We start from the raw sequence: 24,533 nt of genomic DNA, 5'->3' as shown, positions 1-24,533 counted from the left end.
TCCTCTTGAAAAAAAAAAGTTATCCCTGCTCCTGGATCAGAGGGAGAAGTGAACTTTGAATTTTTTTGGCTCTTGTAGAGTTCATTAGAAATTAACAAGCTAGCATATAAGATGCAGGACAAACTAAACCTTTAAACAATGCATGGATGCTCTACCATATGGAATACTTATTGTTGTGCCCAGTATTTTACAGTTGGTTGGCAGAGCACCTGGTAAGTTAAGTATTCTTATGTGCCGTTTTTCGATGAGGAAATTGAGGGTCAGAAACTGGCCTGTGTTTGAACAGCCAGAAAATGCACCACGTTGGGATTTGAATCCAGCTCAGCATGACTCAAGCACCTACTTATGTAACCACTCCACTGAATTCTCTCTGACTCCCGGCTTCATAAAGTGGGATAATAGTACCTACTTCCAAGTTACTTTAAGCATTCCAGAAGATAAAAGACTCTGAAGCTGTAGTGGTGCTCCGCTGAGTGGAAGGCAGCATAGTAGGCATGAGGAGACAGCGTCTGATACAGTGTCTTCGTATGACTGTCTAGGCTTCACGGGAAGCCCGGATGGGATGTCCTTTTGCCCTTGGTTTTCTGGCGAATGAGAGCAGTTTTGTGCCCTGGCTGGCAACTTTGGGAAATACATCACTGGTTCGGTTGAGGCGAGGATGTTTTCAAGAACATGATTTCTTTGCCCAATAACTGAGAAGAACCAAGAGGAGCTCAGCAGTGTGTCTGTTGTAGATGTAGTTCTGTCTACAGAGCCCCGGAGCTCTTCTTGGCGCATGTGCAGTAGGTTTATAGGTGTGCTTTCACGTGAATGCCATCATTCTCTTTCTTGTCTTTCCATAGAAAATGACCTGCAGTCCCACATAAAGGACATCAGTCATTTCTTGATGCAAAACATCGCCTTCCTGTCTGGTAAGCAACCTTCCACATGTCCTTATTTGTGATGAATGCCTCCCTCAATTACTAAAGTTGGTTGGGTCTGTCTCATAGAAGTAACATTATACAAATATGCATATTGTAAATGTGATATTACTCTCCTCTGGTTTTGCCTCTGGTTAGATACTTGAGGAAAGTTCTACTTAAAGACAGGCACCTTGCTTTTCAGGTATTAGTGCAGTGTGAATCATACAATTTGAATAAATATTATATTTAACCTAGAAGAAAAAAAATTCCTAGTATATCTATTGTTTATGTGAAAAATGACTGTTTCATAGGTGTTGAGAGGATGTGAGATTATCTTATTCTTTTCAAGCAGTGTAATTATTTTGCCTGAAATAACACCTGCATGCTCAGTTTACTTAACAAACTATTTATTTTGTAAATGATCGTAATTGGATACTTCAATTTGGCCTCTACTTTAATGACTATAATTAGTGGTAATTTAGAGTTACTGCTGACATAAATAGTGTGGTTTGGTTATATGTCTTCTTTTATAGGTGGTATGAATGTGTGACATACTGTTGTAGTATAATTAGATGTGTACTAGGTTTGCTTTCAGGATTTGGAAACTTTTCCATAAGCTTATCAGTGCTTTCCAAATTGTGTCCCGAAGAGAAAGGTCCTCCGGTGCCTGGTGCCTCTGTTTTTTCCAAAGCTGTTTTTAAGAGTGGATAGATAATGAATACTGCATTGGAGCAGAGGAGGGGAAGAACTGGCTGGAAGGACTAGGTATTATGACAACAATCTGGAACAAGAGGTGCACTGCAGAGTGGACTGGAGGAAGGGAGAGGAAGAGAGGAAAATGTGCAACAATGAATGAACTTTTTTAAAAAACGTGCTTCTGTCTATCATTTAATTTGAAGGAAGAGTTCCCAGTGGGGGAGAATTAATCTAAACTCCCCATTTTAGCATAGATGCATCTCTGTTTTTAATTGGTTTGCATGCAATCATTCATATACTTTAAGCTTCTTTCATTTATATTGTGTTTTATACAATTATTCACACTTATCTAACCATTGTTTTATTTATGTAGATTTTACTTTATTCAATCATTTCTATACAGAATGTTTTAGATAATTAATTACTACTGTGCTATGATTTAATCTGTCACCTCGCTTATTCCTTCACACCTTCATCCACTCACTAATCTCTGCTGTTTTAGTGATTTCCTCTCCCTTCTTCTGTATCCTTTCCTCCCCAGCCCTTTCCCATTTCCAACAGTTAGACATAATCTTGTTCTGATTTGCTAATTGCAATAGGAATGCTTTCCTTATCTTGCTCCTTCCCAAGTTGATCCTCCTTTGTAGTGTTCATTGTCCATATATTCTATTTCTGCCCCCTTCCCCAAACCCTCAGTTACCACTCTCTTTACACAGCAGCAGTCTTATGCAGTATCGATCCTTTCATGACTGAGTTATTTCATGCAACATACTACCCTCTAAAGTCTTCCATGTTGTATCCTATTTTATGAGGACTTCCTTATTCTTTAGTGCTGCATACTCTTCTATTGTGTGAATATACTACTGTTCCCCTACCCATTCATTTGTTGATGGGCATTTAGGCTCTTTCCATTTTTTTGCTATTGTTAATAACACTGCCATGAGCATTTTTTCTCTTCACAAATGTATTTCCTCTAGTACTTTAGGTGCCCAGTAATTACAACAGTTTCTTTTTTAAAAAATTTCATTTTATTATTTTTTGTGTGTGTACCATCAAATGGGATCTGACTGGTACAGGAGGAGATTGCCCCTCCTTCTCCAGCAGAGCATCTGGTGGATTTGAACCATGTGCCTCTGGGATGGCAGTACAGCTTCTTGCCACTAGGCCACCAGAGCTCCCTACCCTTTCTTTTGATAGGTAAGGTAGTCTGAAAGTTCGAAAGCATTCATTAGTTAGAGCACTCACAAGTTTTTCTCATATGGAAAAGTGTGTATAGTGTGTAATGTGACATACATGTCACCTTATATGTTTACTATTATGTGCACACAATACCCTACCTATAGAGGCCCTTTGTGTGGCTGTATATACACTTTCTCCTTTTGAGTTGCCAAATTCTTGACCCTGCTCTTTAAATTTAGAATGTTAGATTTACCATCAGAGAAGATTTACCTTCACTTTATTTATTTAATATTTTGGACCAGTTAGCATTGGAAGATAATATGGAAATGGGGTCTCCCTCTTAAGTTTTCCTTGGCAAAGATTAAGGCAAAGAATAGTTTCATATTTTTTCCACAGGTACTGGGAAATCTGGTAGCTTAATGGTAAGGGGTTGTGCTGTCAATGTAAAGGCACGTGGTTTGAAGCCATCAACTGCTCTGTGGAAGATGAGTAGTCTCCTCCTCTGAAATGTACAGCCTCTGATAACTCACTATGAGTCAGTTCTGACTTGATGGTAAACAACAATCACCGTATAGACTAGGGAAGAATATGTATTTTGCTTTTGTTGAGTAGAGAGTTCTATAAATACCAATTAGGTCAGGTTGGTTAATGACGTTGCTCAAGGCTACTATATTCTAGCTACTTGCTTTATCAGTTATTGAGAGAGAAGTGATGAAGTCTCTGGCTTGTTGGTTTGATTCTTTTTTCATGCAATTTTATCAGCTTTTGTTCCATATATTTTTCAGCTTTGTTACTAGAGTCATAGATATGCAGGATTGTTATATTCCTTAATGAATCGATCCTTTTATAATTATTAAATGATTTTAATATCTAGTTACATTTTTTGGCTCTGAATCTGCCTTTTCTGATATTAACATAGCCACCACATTTTCTTTTATTAGCAACAGTGCTATATCTTTCCAGTTTTACTTTTAACATATTTAAAATACGTTTTTTAAAAAAGTACATTTCTTGTAGGAAGCACATATTTGGATTTACTTTTTATCCTGTTTTAGATTCACTACTTTTTAATTAGGGTGTTTAGACCATTACCATTTAATGTAATTACTCATTTGTTTGAGTTTAATTCAACCACCTTATCATTTTGTCTCAGTTATCCCTTGTTTTTTTCTCCTTTTCTTGGGTGAATTTTTTTCTTTTTAAAAAATTTTTATTATTAAATTTTATTAGTTTTAATGAACCTTTACAGAGATTTTGTGTTTTCATTCATTCATTGTTGCACTGTTTTCTCCACCCTCTTCCCCAGTTCGTTCTTCTTCCCCCCACAATGTCTGTTTTAATTATCCAATTGCCACAGTGCTTGTCAAAGCCAGTTCTGATTAATCTCCTTTGTCAGTGTGTCCTTTGCCATTCCCTATCTCTCCTCCCTGAGAGAGACTTCACCCTGATTCATAAGGAAAAGGGGATGGCGTATTCTCTTAGCTACTTCCTGCTGAAAAGGTTCGCTGTGGGTTTCAGGGTGAAGGTCTTCTCTCACTACTCTAAAGGGCCCCCTTGGCAGTAGGAAGCACATAGACTATTATGGAGACTGATTTTGGAATTTTTTCTTGTCATCCCATTTTGTTTTCTTTACCATTGCCATTTTTACACAGTAAATTTATTCCCACAGAAAAGTTTTCCTTTTTATTAAAGTTCCATTATTGTTATTATTGTCTATGCTGTTTCTTTCATGAATCCACTAGAGCAGCACTGTCTCCTTCTACAGTATATATATTTGTATACATATTTCTTTTATATTGGTTTGCATACAGATTTTGTTACATTGTATTTTAGTCCTGTACATTGTGTTTCACACATTCTTTCATTCACATTGTCCTTTTTCTATAGTTTTTAGCATGCATCCTTTCATTGTTCACCATGACTGTGCGAGGCACACATTTGCTTTCAATCTGTCAATTATTCATTTTAATTTAGGATTATAACATTGGTATCGCTCATTCACTTATTGCTGTTGAATTGGAACTGACCCATAGCTGACCCTCCAGCAGGTTTTCAGAGACTGTGAATTGAATGTGAGGAGATTGCCCATCTTTCTGTTATAGAGAATTTTGTGGTTTCCAAAGACCTGATTTTGGGTTGGCAGTATAACTCCTTATGGACTTCCTTAATGTTAGTATTGAAACAGTTATTTTTCAATCACTTTGATCTTTTAATTTGGGAAATCAACTGTTTTTTTCAATATCATTTATTGCATGTACTCTGGAATTTTCTTCATACCATATTCATTCATTTTACCTTTTCTTTTTCTTTAGAAACCACTGTGCTACTTTTCAAAAATTTTATTTCTGGGTTGATTTTTTTCATTGTTTTTTATACAGTCATTTCCATACTTTGTGTCTTAGAAAATTCATCACCATTGATCTATGTCCACTATTACCCCATCTTTTCAGATCTCCACTAAATCTTTCCCAATTCCTTTACCCCCTTCCTCCACCCTCCAAACTCTGCGACCTCATGATTTCCTCACCCACTCCAGCCACCTGCCCTCTCCTCTCCCCTCTTTGGATATCAATACATATCTTACTAGTTATCCTCCTATTTTCACAATAATGATCTTATGCAGTATTTGTCCTTATCATACTGAGTTAGTTTACTCAGCATAATGTTCTCTAAACTCTTTTAAAATGTAACATTTCAGGAACTTTTTGCCATTTGGGTTTACATGGAGATTATTATCCTTATGAGAAGTGTGCATGTCCCAAACAATCTTCTAACAACTTCTCTAAATCTAAAATCCTGTTTCTTGCAGCATTACCATATAAATGGCTAACTTTGTGATTTTGTTATATTGCTTCAGGTGGCCGGGGTAAGGACAATGCTTGGATAATTACTTTTCCAGAAAATTGTAATTTCAGATGCATACCAGAAGATATAATTGCAAAAGTGTTGACTTTCTTGACATCTATTGCAAAGTAAGCATTTCATTACATTTCTCACAAATTAGTTTTATAGCACTTAACCATTTGAATGCAATAACTAGAAGATGAATTATTAGTATGGTTGTTATTTTTATTATAAATAAGCAGTAGATCTACATTCAGGTATGATAAGAAATAGAACTTAGAAGGGGAAACTGAGAGCTACCTAAGTTCTCTAAAAATTATCCTAAGGGTTTATGGAAAAGTTAATGCTCTAGCAGTATTTGTCCCTATGAAGTACATAGAGGTTGGCATAAAGCCTTAGATTTGCCTAAAAGGAAATCTTAAGTGGCCAAAAGGAAGGGACAGCCTCAGGCTAAAGCAAGAAGAAAGCTGTGTTGAAAGATAGAGGAAATTTTTGATATTAAGAAACCATTTGACACTGGCATATTTTGAAAGGAAAATTTTCAGAAGCTTCTGTAGAAAGTTTATGTATGTTGAAAATAAACTTTTTAAAGGACGCATTTTCTAGTTTCTAACCTTGAACACTCATAGAGTCACTGTGAGTTGTACTCGTTTTGATGGCACCTAGCAACAACAACAACAATCCTGAACACTAAGGGGACACAAATATAGGATGGTAAAATTGTGGAATTGGGAACAGAAGTTAAAGCCCAGAGCACAAAGTCTACAATGCATATATTGAAGCTTGTAAGTAGCCTTTTTAGGACAAATAAAAGTCTTCTTATCCATTCAGTTATATTCTTTCAAGGTGCAAACTAGAGGCAGGAATGTGTGTGTGTGTGTGTGTGTGTGTCTCAGGGTTTCTCACACCCAAGATTGCAGTCTTCCAAATCCAGTCTGATTTCACTTTCCTAAGTAAATGAGTGCCATTCATTCAGAAAAACAGACTTTTAATACGTAGGAAGGGAATGTGGAATCAAAGTAGCACTTTGTGATTGCTTTCCAGATCCAAATCTACTTTTGGTGATGACATAAAATATAAAGAAAATAATGTTAAGGAATATAACATTTAGGGGGCTCTGGTGGTGTGTTGCATTGCTAACTGTTAAGTTCACAGTTCAAATCTACCAGCTGCTCCAAGGGAGAAAGATGGGTAGTCTTCTCCCATAAAGATTTAAAATAAAAAAAACCAACCAACCAAACAAACAAACCCAAAACCAACCTTCATTGCTTTCAAGTTGGAAATTGCTGTTGAAATTGTAAATCACACAGGAGGAGGTTTTCCATCTTTCTCCTCAGAGCCTCTTGATGGATTTGAACTGCCAGAGAGGCCCTGCTTTATAACTCCTTGTGTAGCACCAGAGTCTCAGAAATGATGGAGGGTTACCAGGAGTCAGAATGACTTTACTTAGCAAATTCATTTTATTATTCTTGTTGTGTACTGCGAAACTGACTCACAGCTAGCCCTCAGCAGGTTTTCAGAGGCAGTAAATAGCATTAAGAAACACTTATTATTTCCTCTTATCATCTTATAGGAAAAATGGATCTGACTCCCGGTTTACCATTATTCTGGATCGAAGATCAGATACATGGTCTTCTCTCAAAGCTTCTCTACAAAGAATCTCAGTAAGTCCTTACACATTCTCTTTTTTAAAACACCACCACCACCATCACAAAAAACAAAACCACATAACTCATTGCTAATGACTCAGAACCGACTCCTAGTTGACTTTCTGGTGGGTTTTCAGAGGCTTTTACAGGAGGAGAATGCCCATCTTTCGCCCGAGAAGCAGCTTGGTGGATTCAAACTGTGCATTTTGGTCAACAACGCATTTGGTTCCTTACCCTTTATGCTTATTTTCATTTCATATTACACTTTCTATTAGTGCCACACTCAGAAAGCTCATGTGTTACTTCTGGAGACAATAAAAATTGGTGGGATAATGGGATGGCAAAATAGGATAGATAGTTGGTAGAGGAGATTGAGCTAAACAATGTCACTTAAAATAAAGCCTAGTGAGAAGCAGATGTACTTAATATCGTCATATCGCTGAAGTAGATAGATACATACACTTAATAAAGCGTATGTGTCAGATCGAGGGTCATACAGCTAAGTAATAATAATAGCCAGAGGGAGGAATGAAATTTCATTACTTCGGATGATGCCTGTTCCATTTGCTGCCTTCTGTTGTTTTCCAAATGACTTGTGCATAGGCAAAAGAGATTAAGTGTCTTGTCTTAGAAAAAGGTGAACTTGCTTTGGAGAGAGCAAATCTGCACTCTATACACTGTTGAGCCCCATCAGTGCAGCTAGGAGAAGTCAACGCTTCATCGATCCTACCCCCGCCTTTTAGGATCATTCCTTGGGTTGGTGAGCAGACTTCATTTGGTGCCAATAATTGATTCCTTTTGGACTAAACACAGCATTTGTTACAAGAAAACATTTCTTATTGCCCAGACTTTCTGTTTTGGCCAACCCTGTGTCTGCTGGATTGAATTAATTTTCATTGAGTGCCCACTTGGCACATGCCATCAGTTTCTTGGTAGAGTTTTATTTTTATTAATCAAGTAGATGGCTTGGAACGGAAGTAATCTTTTTCATAAAAAACAAGTAAGTTCTTAATCCTATAAACTTGGAGTCAACAGAGGATGGGTTTGACCCTGTCTTGGGGAATGAAAATGACCCTTTCCTCATGGTGCTGTTCTGTCAGTGGGTATGAGCAGTGCTTAGTAAAGAGCTAAAAGTTTAGGTTCCCTTTCTTCTCATAACTGCCATGGAGTTGGAGAGAGTGGGGTACAAAGTGCTGATGACCTGTAACCATCTATAAGCTGCTTAGGGTGTTGTTCGTGTTTAAAACTGTCAATGTTTCTGCTTGTGGTATAGATTCTATACCTATGCTCAAGAGCACATCAATGACTGCAGGCACTGCTAGATATCATAGGCACTGCCTACAATACTAGTATGTATGGAATATAAGTTACTTCTAATAGCCAAGGTTGTCACTTAGAATAGATTCAAGGAGAGAATTGTCATTATATTGATAGGGATGACTGCAACCAGGGTGCTTTTTTAGAGGCATTTTTAAATGGTGAAAGTTGGTATCACATACTCGTGGCATGCTGTCAGGAGGGGAGGTCATCCTTCATGGCAAGGTGAAGGAGGGTCAGTGTGAGGGAGGAAGACCTTCAACAAGGTGCATTGACACACTGAGTGGAACAATGGGTTCAAGTACATGCGGTGATGGGGATGGCACAGGATAGGGTCACTAAAAGTCATGGTTGGCTTGATGACACCTACTATCTGTTAACTAATATGATTCTGATTAAAGACTTTAATATATGTATCTCAAAGTAAGATTTTGCAGTTCAGTTATATTTTGTAATGAAAGGAGATATTTATTCATTTTTAGTTATGGCTTTGGAGAAATGTTCTTTTGGTGGAGAATGTTATCTATCCTTCTTAGAAAGTTGGCATGTTATATTCTTTCTAAATTATCATGAAGACAAAATGTCACCAATTGTGACTTTTACCAACTTTCTAAGGAAAGTTTTGTTGTTGTTTTTTTTTTTAATTTCAAAAAACAGAATCAGATCATGAGAGCTCCCATCTGAAAGCTACCCAAATGCCGACCGGTATCAGAAAAGTGATTCAGTCCATAGGCAGTCAACCCCAATACTAAGGCTCTCTCTGGTGGCTGGAATCCACCAGTGGCTCTGCAAAAACAAACAAACAACAAACAGAACAAAGCGGAAAAGCATGCACAATCTCCTCCATTGTGATCTACAGCCTCTGATCCTCAGTGCAAGTTCACTTCCTTCTCATTGGCAATGAAAACATCCTATCACCACTATTTGGAATAGTCTGCAAATTGGAAACACTGCCAATGCATTAGTAGCAGAATAGAGAAATGCTTTGGGATATATTCACACGGTCGGTTACTGAGCAGCAGTAAAAAGAAGCTACCTACAGCTCCATGCAATAGTGTGAATGTACCTCACAAAAGATGCCAGATCCCAAGGTGTTCCCCTGGAGATTCAGATTGTATGGAGAAGAGAAGCGGGTTAGCAGTCAGGAAGATGGTTACCCTTGGAGAGGGACACAAGTGTGTCCCCAGCATCAAGCTGTTCACTTTTTTGGTTGAAGTAGTATGTTGTCACCAGATGCCTCTGAGGCACTTTGGACTCAAAGCTGCCATCTGTACAACAGAAGGAAACACTGCCTGGGCCTGCCCCATGCTCACAATCTAGGCTCTGCTTAAGCCTGCTGTTGAGACCATTGTGTCTTCCTATCTCCTTGAAGGTCTTACGGTTTTCTGCAGACGCTCTGCTTACTGATCTTCATGTCCTTCTCCAGGAATTGGTGCTTCCTGATAACAGGCCTAAAGTTAAAAAAAAAAAAAAAAGGACGGGGGGTTTAAGAAGTGAAGAAGGAAGGAAACCTAGAATTTAAATTAAGTCCTATTGGAGTAAAGGGGAAAAGAGTCCAAAGTGTTGGCTAAGTACTACCTTCACAAAGATTCTTAGCATTCCACCTTAAAAATCAAACTGCGCTGCTGAGAAGTGAGCCAGCCCTGCCAGCGCTGCTCAGAGCTCCTGGAGGGGAGTCTCTTTCTGCCTCCACTCTCAGGATCTTCTTGTACAGTCTAGCACATGCTAATCCAGGCTAAGTTACTGGGGGCATGTGTCAACTCTGAATTACCAAGAGCAGCAGGGAAGAAGCTGTCAACCTGTCAGCTGACTAATCAGGGACAGTGGTGCGGTGGTTTGGTTTTTTTTGTGTTCTTCCCCCCCCCCCCACTGCTGCCACTGTGGGGATGGAAGCTGCTACAGTAGCTTTTTGGATAGAGGGTTTTGGCTGCTATTTCTTAAATCCTACCCAAGAAGCAGCACCCATTTCATCTATGTTCCATTGACAATTGGACAAGAAGATTGTCACTGTTGTCTAGGCGAGATGGCAGAAGCAAATCCCCCGAGAAGCAGGATGAGGTTCAGAAGGAATGCGGTAAGCGCTCTCTGCCTGCAGTCCTGGAAAGGCTGCTTCTGAATCCCAGCGCAGAGATGCTGCAGCATGGTGCTATAGCACAAGGTGCCGAGCGGGGCTTGGAAGGACAGATAGTGAGAATGGAGACTTGAATTTGCATGAATCACACTGATACAAGAACTGTGATGTTGACATTAGGGAATTGATAGGAGGTGGGATATAATTTTGACATTGAAATGGCATCAGGTTGATGAGGAAGCATTGCTACTGGTGCGGTTTGTTTAAGACTATGAGTGATTTTGAATCCTTCAGCAATAAAGCTTTAAATCTCCTCCAGCCCGCATTATATCTTACAAAGAGAGCCATCCTTCCCCTCATCGCGGTCAAGGAGAGGACGGTACATGTCACAACCAGGTCTGGAGACCATCTCATCAACATCGGCAAAGGCCATGCTTCTTGGGTTTACTAGGCAAATACATTTTTTCTTTAAAAGTAATCACTTGAAATCTCTGTGGTGGGTCCAATTCTTCAAATTCAAACTTTTTTTTAAAAAAATGAAGTATTCTAGCTTGTTGACTGCTTTTTTTTTTTAGTGAGAAAAGTGGTAACTTTTCAGTAGAGGCTACACTAGAATTATAAATTTCTTCTTTTGTATAGATTAAAAGCATTATACCTTATTTCTCCCTTCGACAGTTTATCTTAAGTTCAAAATTTTTCACCAGATTTCTAAAGTGATCTGTAGAAGTAGTTTGAGGAAAGATAAAATAACACTACAAAATAAAATAACAGTTATTAATCAACAAAGCTTTACGTGCTGCTTTTTTTCATTAAAAACTCAAGGTAGTGCTATTGATTTTATGTATTATATATAAAATGTAATAATTGCTTGTGAAAGAAATATAGACAGCACAAAGAAGTATAAAATAAATAAAATAAATCATATTAATCTTAAGGAAAATAACCCATTAGAATTTTATTCTAGTTTAATGGTAGTGAACTTCAATTGGTGAGTAAATGATTCATATTCCAAGAAAGTTCTCAGAATGATATTTGTAAAATTATAGTTGGAATAGAATTTCTTAAAACATTTGATGAAATTATCTCTTCAGCGCTACATATAATTTTATATTATAAGAATAACAGCTTCATACTACGAACAGACAATTTATGGTGCACCAGGGACAATTTATCTTACACAAGAAATGCCTCGGTATGTACTTTGCAGTGTCATGTGCAACTGACATTAACACTTCTGTTACCAAAGGTAATTTATCTAAACGTCAGAAATTTCTTACTTCCTTATATCCTTAATTCCTGTATTCTCAGTGCTGGGCTAAGTGTCATGTATCATGTGTCTATGTTATAGCACACAGATGCTTGTTGAATAGACATATCTACCTTTGAGCTAGACACAGTATAGATAACAAAGTTAAGTATGTCATGACCAGCGGGTTAAAGGAGCTTTCAATCTAATAGAGAAGAGAGGACAAATTCATGAATATTATGCCTGAACTTCTGGCTGAAAGGCAGAGAGAGAATACCTCTCATTTCTCCTCATCAAGAAGATACTTGTTTGGATTTCAAGTAACCACATTCTGTTTCTGTTCCTTGTTTTTTGTCTATATCTTCCGCATTAATGAGGAAATGACTTGCTCTACATGACCCCTAGGAGCTGATACCTTAAAATGAGACTGGTAAAGGTCCAGTGTGAAACCCAGAACTGTGACGGAAGTTTGTGATGCTATCATGGGTAGGACCTCACCAGTGAAAAATGTAGGCTTTACCTGGTGATGCAATGGTTTGAACTTAGAGGGGCTCTAGAGTTGAGCTAATCCTGGGAGTTGTGATACTGCTACTATCCACTACCATTGAGTTGGTTCCACCCCACAGTGGAACTCCCCATTGGGTTTCTGAGGCTGTAAATCTTTAAGGGTGGAGATTTCCCATCTTTCTCCTGTCCAAGATTTCAACCGCTGTCCTTTCCAACCCATTTTCGGGTGGCACCTAGAAAGATGGCCCAGTGGACGTGAGAAGGAGCTCTGGTGGCACAGTGCAGATTGTATTGGGCTGTTTATCAAAAAGCCTAGAGTTTCCAGTGGTTCGAATCCACTAGTGACTCTGTGGGAGAAAGACGAGCAGTCTTCTGATAACAGAGCCTTTGGAAACCTGATAGAGGGCTGCTATGAGTCTGAACAAACGCTATGGCAGTGAGTGACTTTGAGTGGATGTGAAGTCCAAAGCGAGGCTTAAACTAGTTCCATGCTGGAAGTTATGATCATTGTGGCCAAATGAAAGGGAAAGGATGAGAACGGGGAGATATGTAACAAGAAGGGTGCAAATCATAAGGAAGTATTGTTGAGACTGCTGCCCTCACATCCTGCGGACTGATGGATACTTTCTGTCCCTTTAAAAGGTGGAGGCACAGAGGAAAGAGCAAAGAAGTATCTTATGCCATTGGAAAACCACCCTTTGTAACTTGGGGTCATGAGATAGTAGCCAGCTGATTCTAAAGACATCAGTCATGGACCAGCCAATACCTCAACATTGTGTTCAGTCTTGACATTGAATTATAATAGTATCCATTCTGTAGGCTACACTATGCTAAATTGTTTCTGATATTTGTGTTGACTGATATTATTTGCCCCATTTTGCTGGTATCAAGGACAGGTGATTTTCTACGTGCTAAACAGCAAGTCCGAGTGGGTGTTTGGCTTCTTCAGTGTTGCACTAGAGTGCCCTAGAAAGAACTTGACCTTCAGAGCTAGATAGACTAGGATACCAGCTGTAATCTTGGGCACACTCCTGCATCTCTCTGTGCTTCAGTTTGAAATGGGAGTAATACCTACTTCACTGTGTTTTTAGGAAGGATGAATAGGATGGCATAAGTAACAAGCCTGGCATGTACAGAATAGGCTTTGTCAGAGGTCTTTTTGCTGTGGCTTTTCTTTGCCCAAAAGAGTAAATAAAAGTTATAGGAAGAGGAAATTATTGGGATAGTAAGCAATCAAACTTGTATGCTGTTTAAATAAATCGCCGTTGATTAAGCTACAGGTCGTGGTGACCCCATGTGTGTCAGAGTAGAACTGTGCCCCATAGAGTGTTCAACATCTGATTTGTCTTCTCTGGGGCCCTGGTAGACTTGAACCTCTAGCCTTTCAGTTAGCAGCTAACTGTGTTAGCCAGTTGTACCAGCCAGGGTCTCCTTTAAGCTATATAAAGTGTTTGAATCCACTTGCATGCTTTAATGAAATAACTAGCACAAATGAGAAGTCTTTCTGGGGTGTAGGAATTGTCTCTTAGATACCACCCAGCAGAATAAGGAAGCAAGGTTCATTTCCAGACTTTCGTGGTGTACGGGGTTTATACATCTTGCTGTTACTGTGCTGATTTCATGTACCTGGCCAATCTGGGGAAAAGGATCAGAAGGAGGGTAAGAGAAAAGAAGCCACTGCACTGCAAACCTATGTACAGATAAACTGCAAACCAGTGAGAGCAGAGGGCTGCAGTGGGGTCCACCCTGAGGAAGTTGAGCTGCATAGTCATTTTCACTCAGGGGACTTTAAAGAGTCAAATGTTGGACCTCCAAAAAGAAAACTTACCAGGAGCTAAGCCCATGTTGTTTCCTCTCTTGTACAGACTGCTTTTAAAACTCAAAAACCCCAAAGCTGACCCTTGCCCACATCCGTTTGCTTTCTTGACAAGTTCTCAAAAACAATTTATAGCTGTAACATCTAGACTTTGATTTTGGAGAAGGTAGAAATGGTGCCTTTTCATGTTTATATAACCATACAGAGTAGAGATCCTTAGAACAGCATACAGAAGAATGTAGAAAGTGGTGCCTCCCAAACTGAAACTGCTCAGCGGTCTTGAACTGTATTTACTAGAGGATATGTGCATTTGGTTTCTTTTGAGATATATATATATATGACTCATTTATATATCACCTGGCCTAGATTTCTAGGGAGCTCTGGTGGCTTAGTGGTAAGAAGCTGGGTTGCAATCAGAAAGGCACACAGTTTGAATATATCAGTTGCTCCATGGAAGGATGAGAAGTCTCCTCTCATGCCCTTAACTGCCTCAGAAAACTTATTGGAGGGTCAGTTATGGGTCAGTTCCAATTCGATGGCACACAAGAACAACAACAGTTTTCTAGTGTACTTAACAACAATAACACCGACAACCTAGAGAGAGCTCTGTTGACTTAGTGGACAGAAAGTGATGCTACCAAGCTCAAGGTGGGTGATTTTAATCTGCGGTCCTAAGGCCGGGTTTTAATTGTTGTTTTTTTGTCAAAACATTCTTCTAAGTGGTATAGCACTGGTCTGTCCATTTGCTGTACAGAGGTAACTAATGGCTGCTGTGAAGCTGAACACTGTGACAGTGATGTGTTAAATGCAATAATGGTTACCCATGGTGGACAGTGTTTGGTGGAGCTCCCTGATTAAAACAAGCTTGGAAGCAGGGGTGGCATCCACTTCAAAATGGCTTGCCTCCAGAAACTTTATGAACGTTGACAAACGACCAAAGTTATACAAGTGTTCAGGTCTTTCGTTCATATAGTTACTATGAATCGTCTATGCACTGAACAACAACAATTTTAGTACAAATACAACTGTGAGATCTTTTTGTTCTTCTCATTGTGATTTGGGAAAAAGTTTTTGGAGCCAATTGGTTTTCCATTCAGCAAGTCATGCAAATAGGTTTCATGGCATTGGTTCCAGTCTCCACACTGTAGTGGCGTTCTTCCTGCCTCCTCCCTGTGATTCTTGTTTTCATTCATCCTTCTATCCTATGTCTTCATGCCTTATGAACTTTATCCCTGGACAAATGTTGCCCTTTGGATCGTGTATCGTTGGGGTTGTTCTAAAGGGTGAGTTGTTCTCTTTATGATGCTGTTGTCTACTTTGTGTTGCTGTTGTCATACTGGTAAGACCACACTGGAATGCAGTATAGAATATTGTCACATTACATCACATCCACAATTGTGCTGCCGTTGTTATCTGCTGCCTCTAACTGAATCAGCCCCTAACTCAGAACCCCAGGTATGACAGAGTAGAACTGCTCCATGGGATTTTCTTGACAGTGGCCTTCACAGATGTAGATCTGCTGGCCTTTCTGCTGGGTGAGTTCTGATCACCTAACATTGTGCTTGGTTAACCAGTCACAAACTGTGTGCACCACCCAGGCTGCTTCCATAGGCTCCGAATTCTGACATTTATTTTAGTGAGAGAGTGGGTAAACAGTTCTGTCTATAATGTTAGCTTTAAAATGGATTATCTAAACCTTTTCTTTATGCTGCCTTCTATGAAGATGGTGCCGAAAGCAAAAAAGGAAGTCATTGTCCCTCCCAAAACTGAAGCCAAAGCAAAGGCATTAAAGGCAAAGAAGGCAGTCCTGAAGGGCATCCACAGCCACACAAAGAAGTTCTGCATGTCACCCACCTTCTGGTGGCCTAACATGCTGAGACTCCAAAGGCAGCCCAAATCCCTGCAGAAGAGTGCCCCCAGGAGAAACAAGCTAGACTATTATGCCATCATCACGTTCCCCTGATGACTGAGTCAGCCGTGAAGAAGATAGGAGAGAACAACACACTTGTGTTCATTGTGGATGTCACGGCCAACAAGCACCAAATTAAACAAGCTTTAAAGAAGCTCTAGGACAATGGTGTGGTCAAGGTCAACAACTTGATCAGATCTAATGGAGAGAAGAAGGCTATGTTTAACTTGCTCCTGACTATGATGCTTTGGATGTTGCCAACAAAATTGGGATCATCTAAACTGAGACCAGCTGGCTAATTCTAAATATAAATTTTTCTCACAAAAAGACCACAACCAACCCTTCCCCTCCAAAAAAAACCCTACAAACTTTTCTTTATGCTGTTATCTCTTTAGAGCAAAGCTTCTTGGAAAATGCCTCTATGTGTGCAGGGTGTGTGTGTGCACGCTCATAGAGATATATGTAAACTTACATTTAAACCCCTGTGATCTGTCGGGTGAAAGCTTCAAGAGAGTTCTGTTCCCTTCACATTCTCGTTGCCAGCAGTCTCAGAGAGGGAAGGGTACATAGCACTGACATGAGCCTATGTTCAGATACATCAGACTTTATAAGGTGCAAACCAGCGGCCCACTGATGTGTTTTCTTTGCACCATGTAGTGTCTTACCAAATCCTGAATTTGTTTCCCATCTTTAAAAACCTGCGACTAGTCCCTGAAATCAGAGTTTCTAACTTTTACTAGGAAATGAAAGGTCTCACAATGCTGGGCCCACTTTTCTACATGGCCATAATGATCCTGAACTGACTAGTGAGTGCTTGTTGTCCCCAATTCAAAATCCTTTTCAGTTCATTATGGTCCTCACCCTTTCCTATTGCTCCCAAACAAGAAGGAAGAGTACCAATTGACATTTTCCATCTCCTGTTAGTGGCCAGTCAGATGTCTTTGATTCTTGATGACCTTGTACAATAACAGGACAAGATGTTGCTCACTCCTGTGCCATCTTAGCCTTTTGGTATGTTCAAGTCCATTGTTGCAGCTGCTCTGTCAGCCCAGCTCTTTGAGGGTCTCCTTTGTCTGCTGACCTCCTACTTTATGAAACATGTTGTTCTTCCCAAGTGATTTGTTCCTCCTGATAACATGCCCGAGATAAACGAGTCCAAGTCTTGCCACTCTCTCTTCTAAGGAACATTCTGGTCATGCTGTGTTTGAATACTATTTTATTTCTCCCGCCCCCACCCCCAGGACCAAACAATAACAAGAGAATTAATAAATATGAGTTTCTGACACAGGAAGCAAAGTCAGTACATACATTTTATAACATGGGACCCACTTGTCCAGTGTGAGAAAGTCCCATGCTAGAAGCTTTGCAAGAATCTGCCCTTGATGAACTTACTTGGTTATTAGTTCTGTTTCCTTGTTTTAAGGTTTTTTATCACCATGCATTTTTAATGGCTTGGCCTTTATGTGGGTTTTGTGACTGAACGTTTTTCCCTTTTACTCTGTGTGTCCTGACTTGCGCTCAGCCGAATGCATGTTCTGAGAATCTTTTCCTTTGTTTCTCTCTAGGCTTCCTTCCCTGGGAACCTGCACTTGGTTTTGGTTCTCCGTCCCACCAGCTTTCTTCAGCGAACTTTCACAGACGTTGGATTTCGGTTTAGCCACGAGGATTTCATGCTGAAATTGCCAGTAAGAGTGTATTACTGAAATGTTCTGTCCCTTTAATTCTCATGAAGCCTTTTTGTCATGCTCTTGATATCTTACATGCAATCACCTAAATATTGAAAAAAAATTGTATCATTCCAGAATATAAATTTAAAATGTCTGGAAGTCTTCCCTTCTACTGTAAAAATAGTTACTTCGTTATTAAAAAAAAATAATCCATTTCTAGCCAAGCAATTCATTTAGAAGATTTTATATATATATAAAATATTTTGCACACATGTGTATATATGTATGTGCGTGCATACACATGTGTATATATTCTCCAAGAATCCTAAAATCAGGGATTTTTTTCAGTAAAAATAAGTGTGTTTTATGCATTTCAGCACATGTAAACTTAAGTCCTGAGCTAGTAAGCATGTAATTTTTTTAAAAGAAGTACTTTTATTAAAAAAAGTTAGCATGTTCACTTTTTAAAATAAAGGTATTTTTATGTGTTTGGAGAGGGTATTTGAGCAAAGCCCAGTCCTGTCTGAAAAATGACAGCTCTACACAATGTCCTTCTACTTGGGTGTGAGCACAGCCCACTTTCAAGAGCTTGGCCATTAACAATGCAAACTTTCAGATGAAGGAGAATTCTGCATTACGGTTTCTATGGAGATGAATTTTTCTTAATAGAGCGATGGTTTTGTATATGAAAACTGTTATTATCTGAAGAAGGTCATGCGCACTGCTATGTGGGGAATATCCAGACAAGAACTGCTCCGGCCATTTATGAAAGACTGCTTGCTGCTGAATATATGCTGAAGTGCTTTGTACAGGTGGATGAAGAGGTGCCGAGAAGGGCAGTTAACAGTATCTTTCTTGCTTATTTATATAGGTTGTTATGCTGAGCTCAGTTAGTGATTTGCTGACATACATTGATGCCAAGCAGTTAACCCCTGAGTTAGGCGGCACCTTGCAGTACTGCCACAGTGAATGGATCATCTTCAGAAATGTATGTTGCTTTTGCCCTTCCTCTAGAGCCTATAGTTGATGCTAGCCTTTCAATCTACTTTGAGAATGTTTTTCTCTCTGGGAACAACAGGTTTCTTGGGCTCCTCCTTTTCAAATGCATATATAATTCCACATCTTGATTTTGTTCTTTAGGAAATATCTTGAAAGGATGCTGTCGGTGAGGATGACGTTTGACATTGACGTTAACTTTGAGGTTTAGGAAATCAGATTCGACCAGCCCCTCCTGTGGGGACCATGGATTCCAAGAGATCAGGGTTCAAGTCCTGGCACTGTTGATTTTTCACCATGTGACCTGAAATAAGATATATAACCTTTCCAAGTCTTAATTTGCCCAGCTATTGAATAATGGTGTCTTCCTAGGGCTCTTGCAAAGGACTAAATGAGATGACAACTGTAAAATATTTGGCTGGGGACAACCTCTAAATTGTGGCCCCCCCCCCAATGACATGAAGACGCATTGGTAACTGGGAAGCACCAGTGGACACACTTTCCCTCTCTTGTCCAGCTGCCTCAGTCAGGGGCCTTTCATAGTTCGTGGTACCTTGAAATGCCATTTCATACCTTGTCTGGCACTTCCTTGGGCTTGAGCCCCAGGGCAATTGCCTTCATCCCTCTACCTCCCACATCTCTGGATGTCTGCTGTAGACTTGGAGCTGGTTAATAGAAACTCTTCAGTGGTGCCCCCTTCAGTGGTGACAAGAGCACCCCTCAATAATAGCAAAAACCATTATCAACACAGTCATTGTCGTTGTGTTTCTGAGGCCATTAGATATGGAAGACACAGTCCTCCTATTCTAGCAAGTTCCAAGTAGGTAGTACAAGTATGCTGATTTCAGATTCCATCAGGGGCATGGCAACTCTTTTGAGGAATTAATGATGTTTGTTTATATCAGGGTTCTTTAGAGTAAAGTTATCATAAGACAACTTTCTTTGCCTTATTCCCCATTCAGAACTCCTGTTCTTTCTGTGGCGGTGAAGGGTGCAAAATTAGCAGCACCTGGATTTAATAAAAGAGCCCTGATGGCATCATGGTTAAGAACTTGGCTGCTAACCACAAGGTTGTCAGTTCAAACTCACGCATTGACTCTGTGGGAGAAAGACCTGGGAATCTGCTCCCATAAAGAAACCTAGAAAACCCCATGGGCCAGTTCTACTCTGTCACGTGGGTGGTTGCCATGAGTCGGGATTGACTTGGCAGTGTTTTTTAGGTTTTTGTTAGGTTTCAATAACCTACACAAGTACAAGAAAAAGAACAGATACCTTGAACTGCAGTTGTGTATTTTGCCCTTTTTGTGAGCCATTCATTTTGAAACAAAATAAACCATAGAATTTTGCTTGACATTTTAGGGCAACAGAGATTTTGGGACTAGGTTTTCTAGTCTACAGTACCTCAAACTAGCTGCTAACCTGTGTTCATAGTCCATCACCTTGTATGGAGTGCCAACACTTGCTTATAAATGAATATAAATAAATAGAAAGTGGCTTTGATGTGCTTATCCTCTCTTTAAAGTTGTCATAAGACATTTTCACTAATCACAAATTTCATAGAATAAGGGAAATACTGCGTTTTTCCAGGGCAAAACCCAAATTAATCAGCCATTGGTGTCCAAGAAATAAGTGCAGAATTGTAGATAGAAGATGTTCAGGAAGTCTCTTTGCCTTGCATTAGTTTCTCAGAGGCTTAGATGCCAAGTTAACGTCTATTGTCAAGATCAATGCCGTGCTTCCTTATAAGAGGAGAGCTCATAGCATATGATGTGTTTGCTGTTGTACTCAAGTAAAGTAAGTGCAGTTACTGATTCAGAGATTGCTATGTTGATTAAGTAAGCATAGCGTTAAAACAATCTTTGGCTCTTTTCAGGCTATAGAAAATTTTGCCATCTCAGTTAAGGAAATGGCTCAGATGTTACAGTCCTTTGGGACCGAATTGGCTGAGACAGAGCTACCAGAAAACTTTCCTGAAATAGAAGAAATTTTTGAGGTTCACTCTGAAAGGTACAACCTGTTGAAGGTAAGTCTGACAGAGTGGACAGACAACACTTTGCTAACATTTCCCCTTCTCTTGAGTGTATGCATTTCACACTGGTTGTTCTATAAGGAGACCAAGGATATGTTATCTACTACAAAGCAAACCATAAACAAAACTAGATGACTTTATGAGTAAAAAAAATTATCCTGATTGTGTTGGCTCCTAGTGTACCTTTCATAAATGGGTCCATTCTCTTATCTGTAAAGAGAATCATTTCTAAATGCTCCAGCACGAGAACTGTTTAAAAGGACATATGACAGGTGTCCAGAATGAAGGCTGCACAGTGGAGTGGACTTGGGGGGAGGGATGATTGTATAACAATGAAAGAAGTTTTCTTTTACTTTTCAAAGAGAAGAGCAAATTCAGGGGGAAGGGTGGGCAGGGAGAAAAGTGCAATAATGAATGAATGGAAATTCAAAGTCTCTGTAAACTTTGATGAAAAGGAATTTTTTTAAAAAAATGCCCCAGCACAAGAAACCACAGTCATTGTTGTTACTACATACTCTCTTTTTTTTGAAAACTTTATTTTATTGTGATTTTACAGAAGTTTTCAGAAAAGTTGGATTTTTATTCATTTTTTTAAAAATAAAAACTGTTTATATTGATTTTCTTACAAAGTTCATATACACTGCTTTTCACACTATCCTTCATTCACATTGTGTTTTATACAATCATTCTCCTTAATTATATTTTATAAAATTAATCAACATTGAAATATCTTCATCATTCCTCTATCTTTCCAGATCCCCACAAGATCTTTATGGAAAAGATTCTTTACCCACCTCTCCCTCCACCCATCAAATTGTGCCCATCCTCACCCCTCTGCTCTTACCCTCCCGACCTTGGATCCTCACTCACATTTACGCATTATCTTTCTATTTCTATAATAATGGTCATATACAGTATTTTTCCTTACGGGACTGAGTTAGCTCACTCAGCATACTACTACATATTCTCTTTTGTTGCAATTACTGTACGCTGCTGAGTTGTTTCTTACTCACAATGGCCCACGTGGCATAGTAGAACTGCTCCATAGAGTCTATAAGACTGTAATCCTTACAGAAGTGAATTTCCAGGTCTTTTCTCCTGCAGAGTTGCTGGTAAGTATGAATTGCCAGCTTTAGGTTGATAGACAAGTGTGTAACCATTTGTACCACTGAGGCTCTATCTTATGGAAAAGGCCTCTCATTATTTTTAAATTTTTATTGTGATTTGAGTGGAAGTTTGCAAAGCAAATCTGTTTTCCATTTTAACTATTCATACATGTCTTGTTTTATGATTTTTATAATTACAATATTTATAGTCACCATACTGTTCCCACTTCCTCCCTGTGATACTTGATTCTAGAGATCTTTCTATCATACTTCTTCTTCCCTTCTGAGTTTTATCCTTGGGCAATATGCTGTCATTTTGGTATTCTCGGTATGTGGTTGTTTTAAGGAGTGAGTACCTCCTGATGATATTTATTATTCACCTATGCTGTTGTTATGTGCCATCAAGTCACCTGCGACTCATAGCAACCCTATGTACAACAGCTCTGAGGCCTGCTTTATACTGAGCCAGTCTCACTGACTGACACACCAACCTCCACCGCCCACGTTACTGTACTAATCCGTCTCATATTGGGTCTTCCTCTCCTGCACTGTCCTTTCACCCTGCCGAGCATGATGTCCTTCTCCAAGGACTGGTCCCTCCTGGCCATGTGCCCAACGTAGGTGAGACAGAGCTTCAGAATGCTAGCCTCCAAGGAGAGACTTGGTTTCACCCTCTCCAAGACAGATCTATTTGTTCTCATGGTGGTCCATGGTACACTCAAGACTCTTCTGCAACAACACAACCCAAAGGCATCAATTCCTCTTCTCTCATCCTGAGTCATTGTCCAGCTCTGTGACGTATAGCAAGTAACTGCAAAGACCATGGCCTAGATCAGGCACAAATTCATCTCTAGACTAACATTGTTGATTCTCAGTACTCTGAAGAGATCCCTAATAGCACATTTTCCCAGTGCAAGTAATTGTTTGATTTCCTGACTGCTAGTGAATGTTGATTTGTGGGGCCAAGCCAAGCAAGCTGAAATTGTTCACAACCACAATCTCTTCTCCGTCTATCATGGTGGTATCAACTAGCCCACTGGTGAGAATCTTTGTCTTTTTGATGATGAACCTCAATCCATATTGAAGACGACAGTCCTTGACCTTCTGCAGCAAGCACTTGGGGTTGTGTCATCCATATAAGCAGTTTTTTGATGAGTCTTCCTCCAGTCTTGATGCCACATTCCTCCTCATAAAGCCCAGCCTCCCAGAAGTTCTGTTCTGCATATAGGTTGAAAAGGTATAGAGACAAGATGCATCCCTGACTCACTCCTTTCCTGATTTTGAACCATGCTATGGTTCCTTGCTCTGTTCTGAGGACTGATTCCTAGTCTGAGTATAGGTTTCACATGGTATTTTCATTCTCCTCAAGGTTAGTCCCAATTTGTGTGATCCACACACTCAAATGTCTTTGCATATAGGCTTATTTAATTACTTTGGGTATATTTTCAGGAAGAACCAGTGTTTGGAGAAAGACATCGTGCTGGAAATGGTAGAAAGTGAGAGAGAGGAGGACCCTCAATAGATGATTGACACAATTTCTACTACAATGGGTCCTAACATATCAGAGACTATGAGGATGGGCAGGATAGGGCAAGGTTCAAATATGGTGTTCATTGGGTTGCTGTGAGTCGTAGTTGACTTGATGGCACCTATCAAAAACAACAGCATAGGCTTGTTTATTGTTTGGCTGAAAGTTGAGCCATTGTAGTCAGTTTAGTTTCAGGTATGAAGGGTAACTAAGGGCCATAGTTTTGGGGGTAGAATGGGCTCTACTAGTCTGGATATAGCACCTTTAAGCCTGGACATTTTTATTCTTTTTAAAAATTTCACTCATTCTATCCAGAACTTTCAACTGCGGCCTTTATCATAGCTGGGCACCATCTAGTGCTTCTGATCTCAGGGTTGTGGAGGTTGAAGGGAATCTCATTTTAAAAAGCAAGCATAAGGATTGGGAGGCAGATAGGGGTGCTATTTTGACATCCACCACAATGTGAAATTGGAGGAGAGCTTAATGAAGAACTAGGAGTCCTGAATTTTGTTACCATTTCTGTCACGAGCCTTGTGAGCATGACAAATGTTACAAAACTGTGGCAAACCAAAATTGTTTTTTTTTATGAGTAAAATTTTCATTTTTCTACATAGACCATGGATGGTAAGTTTATTTTGTTTTGTATTTGGAGTGTTGGGTTGTGAAGGATTCAGAGGCAAAATTGAGACCACCAGCTCATAATTTTGTTAACAGTACAATACCAAAGTGAGTTGGACTATCAGAGCTCCCTTCAGTACTTACTTTTGTATTGACTTTCCTCAGAACATTAAAGAACAATCTGAACAGGCACTAGGCATCCATATGTAGTACCTCTCCTTTATAAGATGATAGAATCCTGGGTACACTGACAAAGAAGAGTGTTGAGTATACTGTGGACTGCTAGGAGAACAAGCAGGTTTTTCCTGGAGAGGGTTAAACCAGGCTGCTCCTTGGAGGGAAGGATTCTGAAGCTTCGTCTGATATACTTTGGGTATGTTACAAGGAGGGACCAGTTCTTGGAGAGGGGCGTTATGCTTGGGAGGGTGGAGGGACAGCGCAGGAGAGTAAAAC

General features: G+C 39.6%; 1 protein-coding gene across 1 annotated transcript in view; it reads left to right on the top strand.

Moving 5' to 3' along the window:
* Nucleotides 1-886: 886 nt before the first annotated feature.
* Nucleotides 887-24,533, top strand: part of MCF2 (MCF.2 cell line derived transforming sequence) — a 77,940-nt gene continuing 54,293 nt past the window's right edge. Inside the window, exons 1-6 of the mRNA XM_006881897.1 lie at nt 887-911; nt 5,635-5,749; nt 7,195-7,285; nt 17,702-17,821; nt 18,675-18,791; nt 20,673-20,822. Coding sequence (XP_006881959.1) covers nt 887-911; nt 5,635-5,749; nt 7,195-7,285; nt 17,702-17,821; nt 18,675-18,791; nt 20,673-20,822 — 618 coding nt within the window. The remainder of the gene's footprint in view (nt 912-5,634; nt 5,750-7,194; nt 7,286-17,701; nt 17,822-18,674; nt 18,792-20,672; nt 20,823-24,533) is intronic.

Source organism: Elephantulus edwardii, unplaced genomic scaffold (assembly GCF_000299155.1).
Source record: "Elephantulus edwardii isolate Elephantulus edwardi_28Jun2011 unplaced genomic scaffold, EleEdw1.0 scaffold00016, whole genome shotgun sequence".
Taxonomy (NCBI): Eukaryota; Metazoa; Chordata; class Mammalia; order Macroscelidea; family Macroscelididae; genus Elephantulus; species Elephantulus edwardii.
The sequence above is the reverse complement of the archived record's forward strand: the minus strand, read 5'-3'. Positions and strand labels throughout refer to the sequence as shown.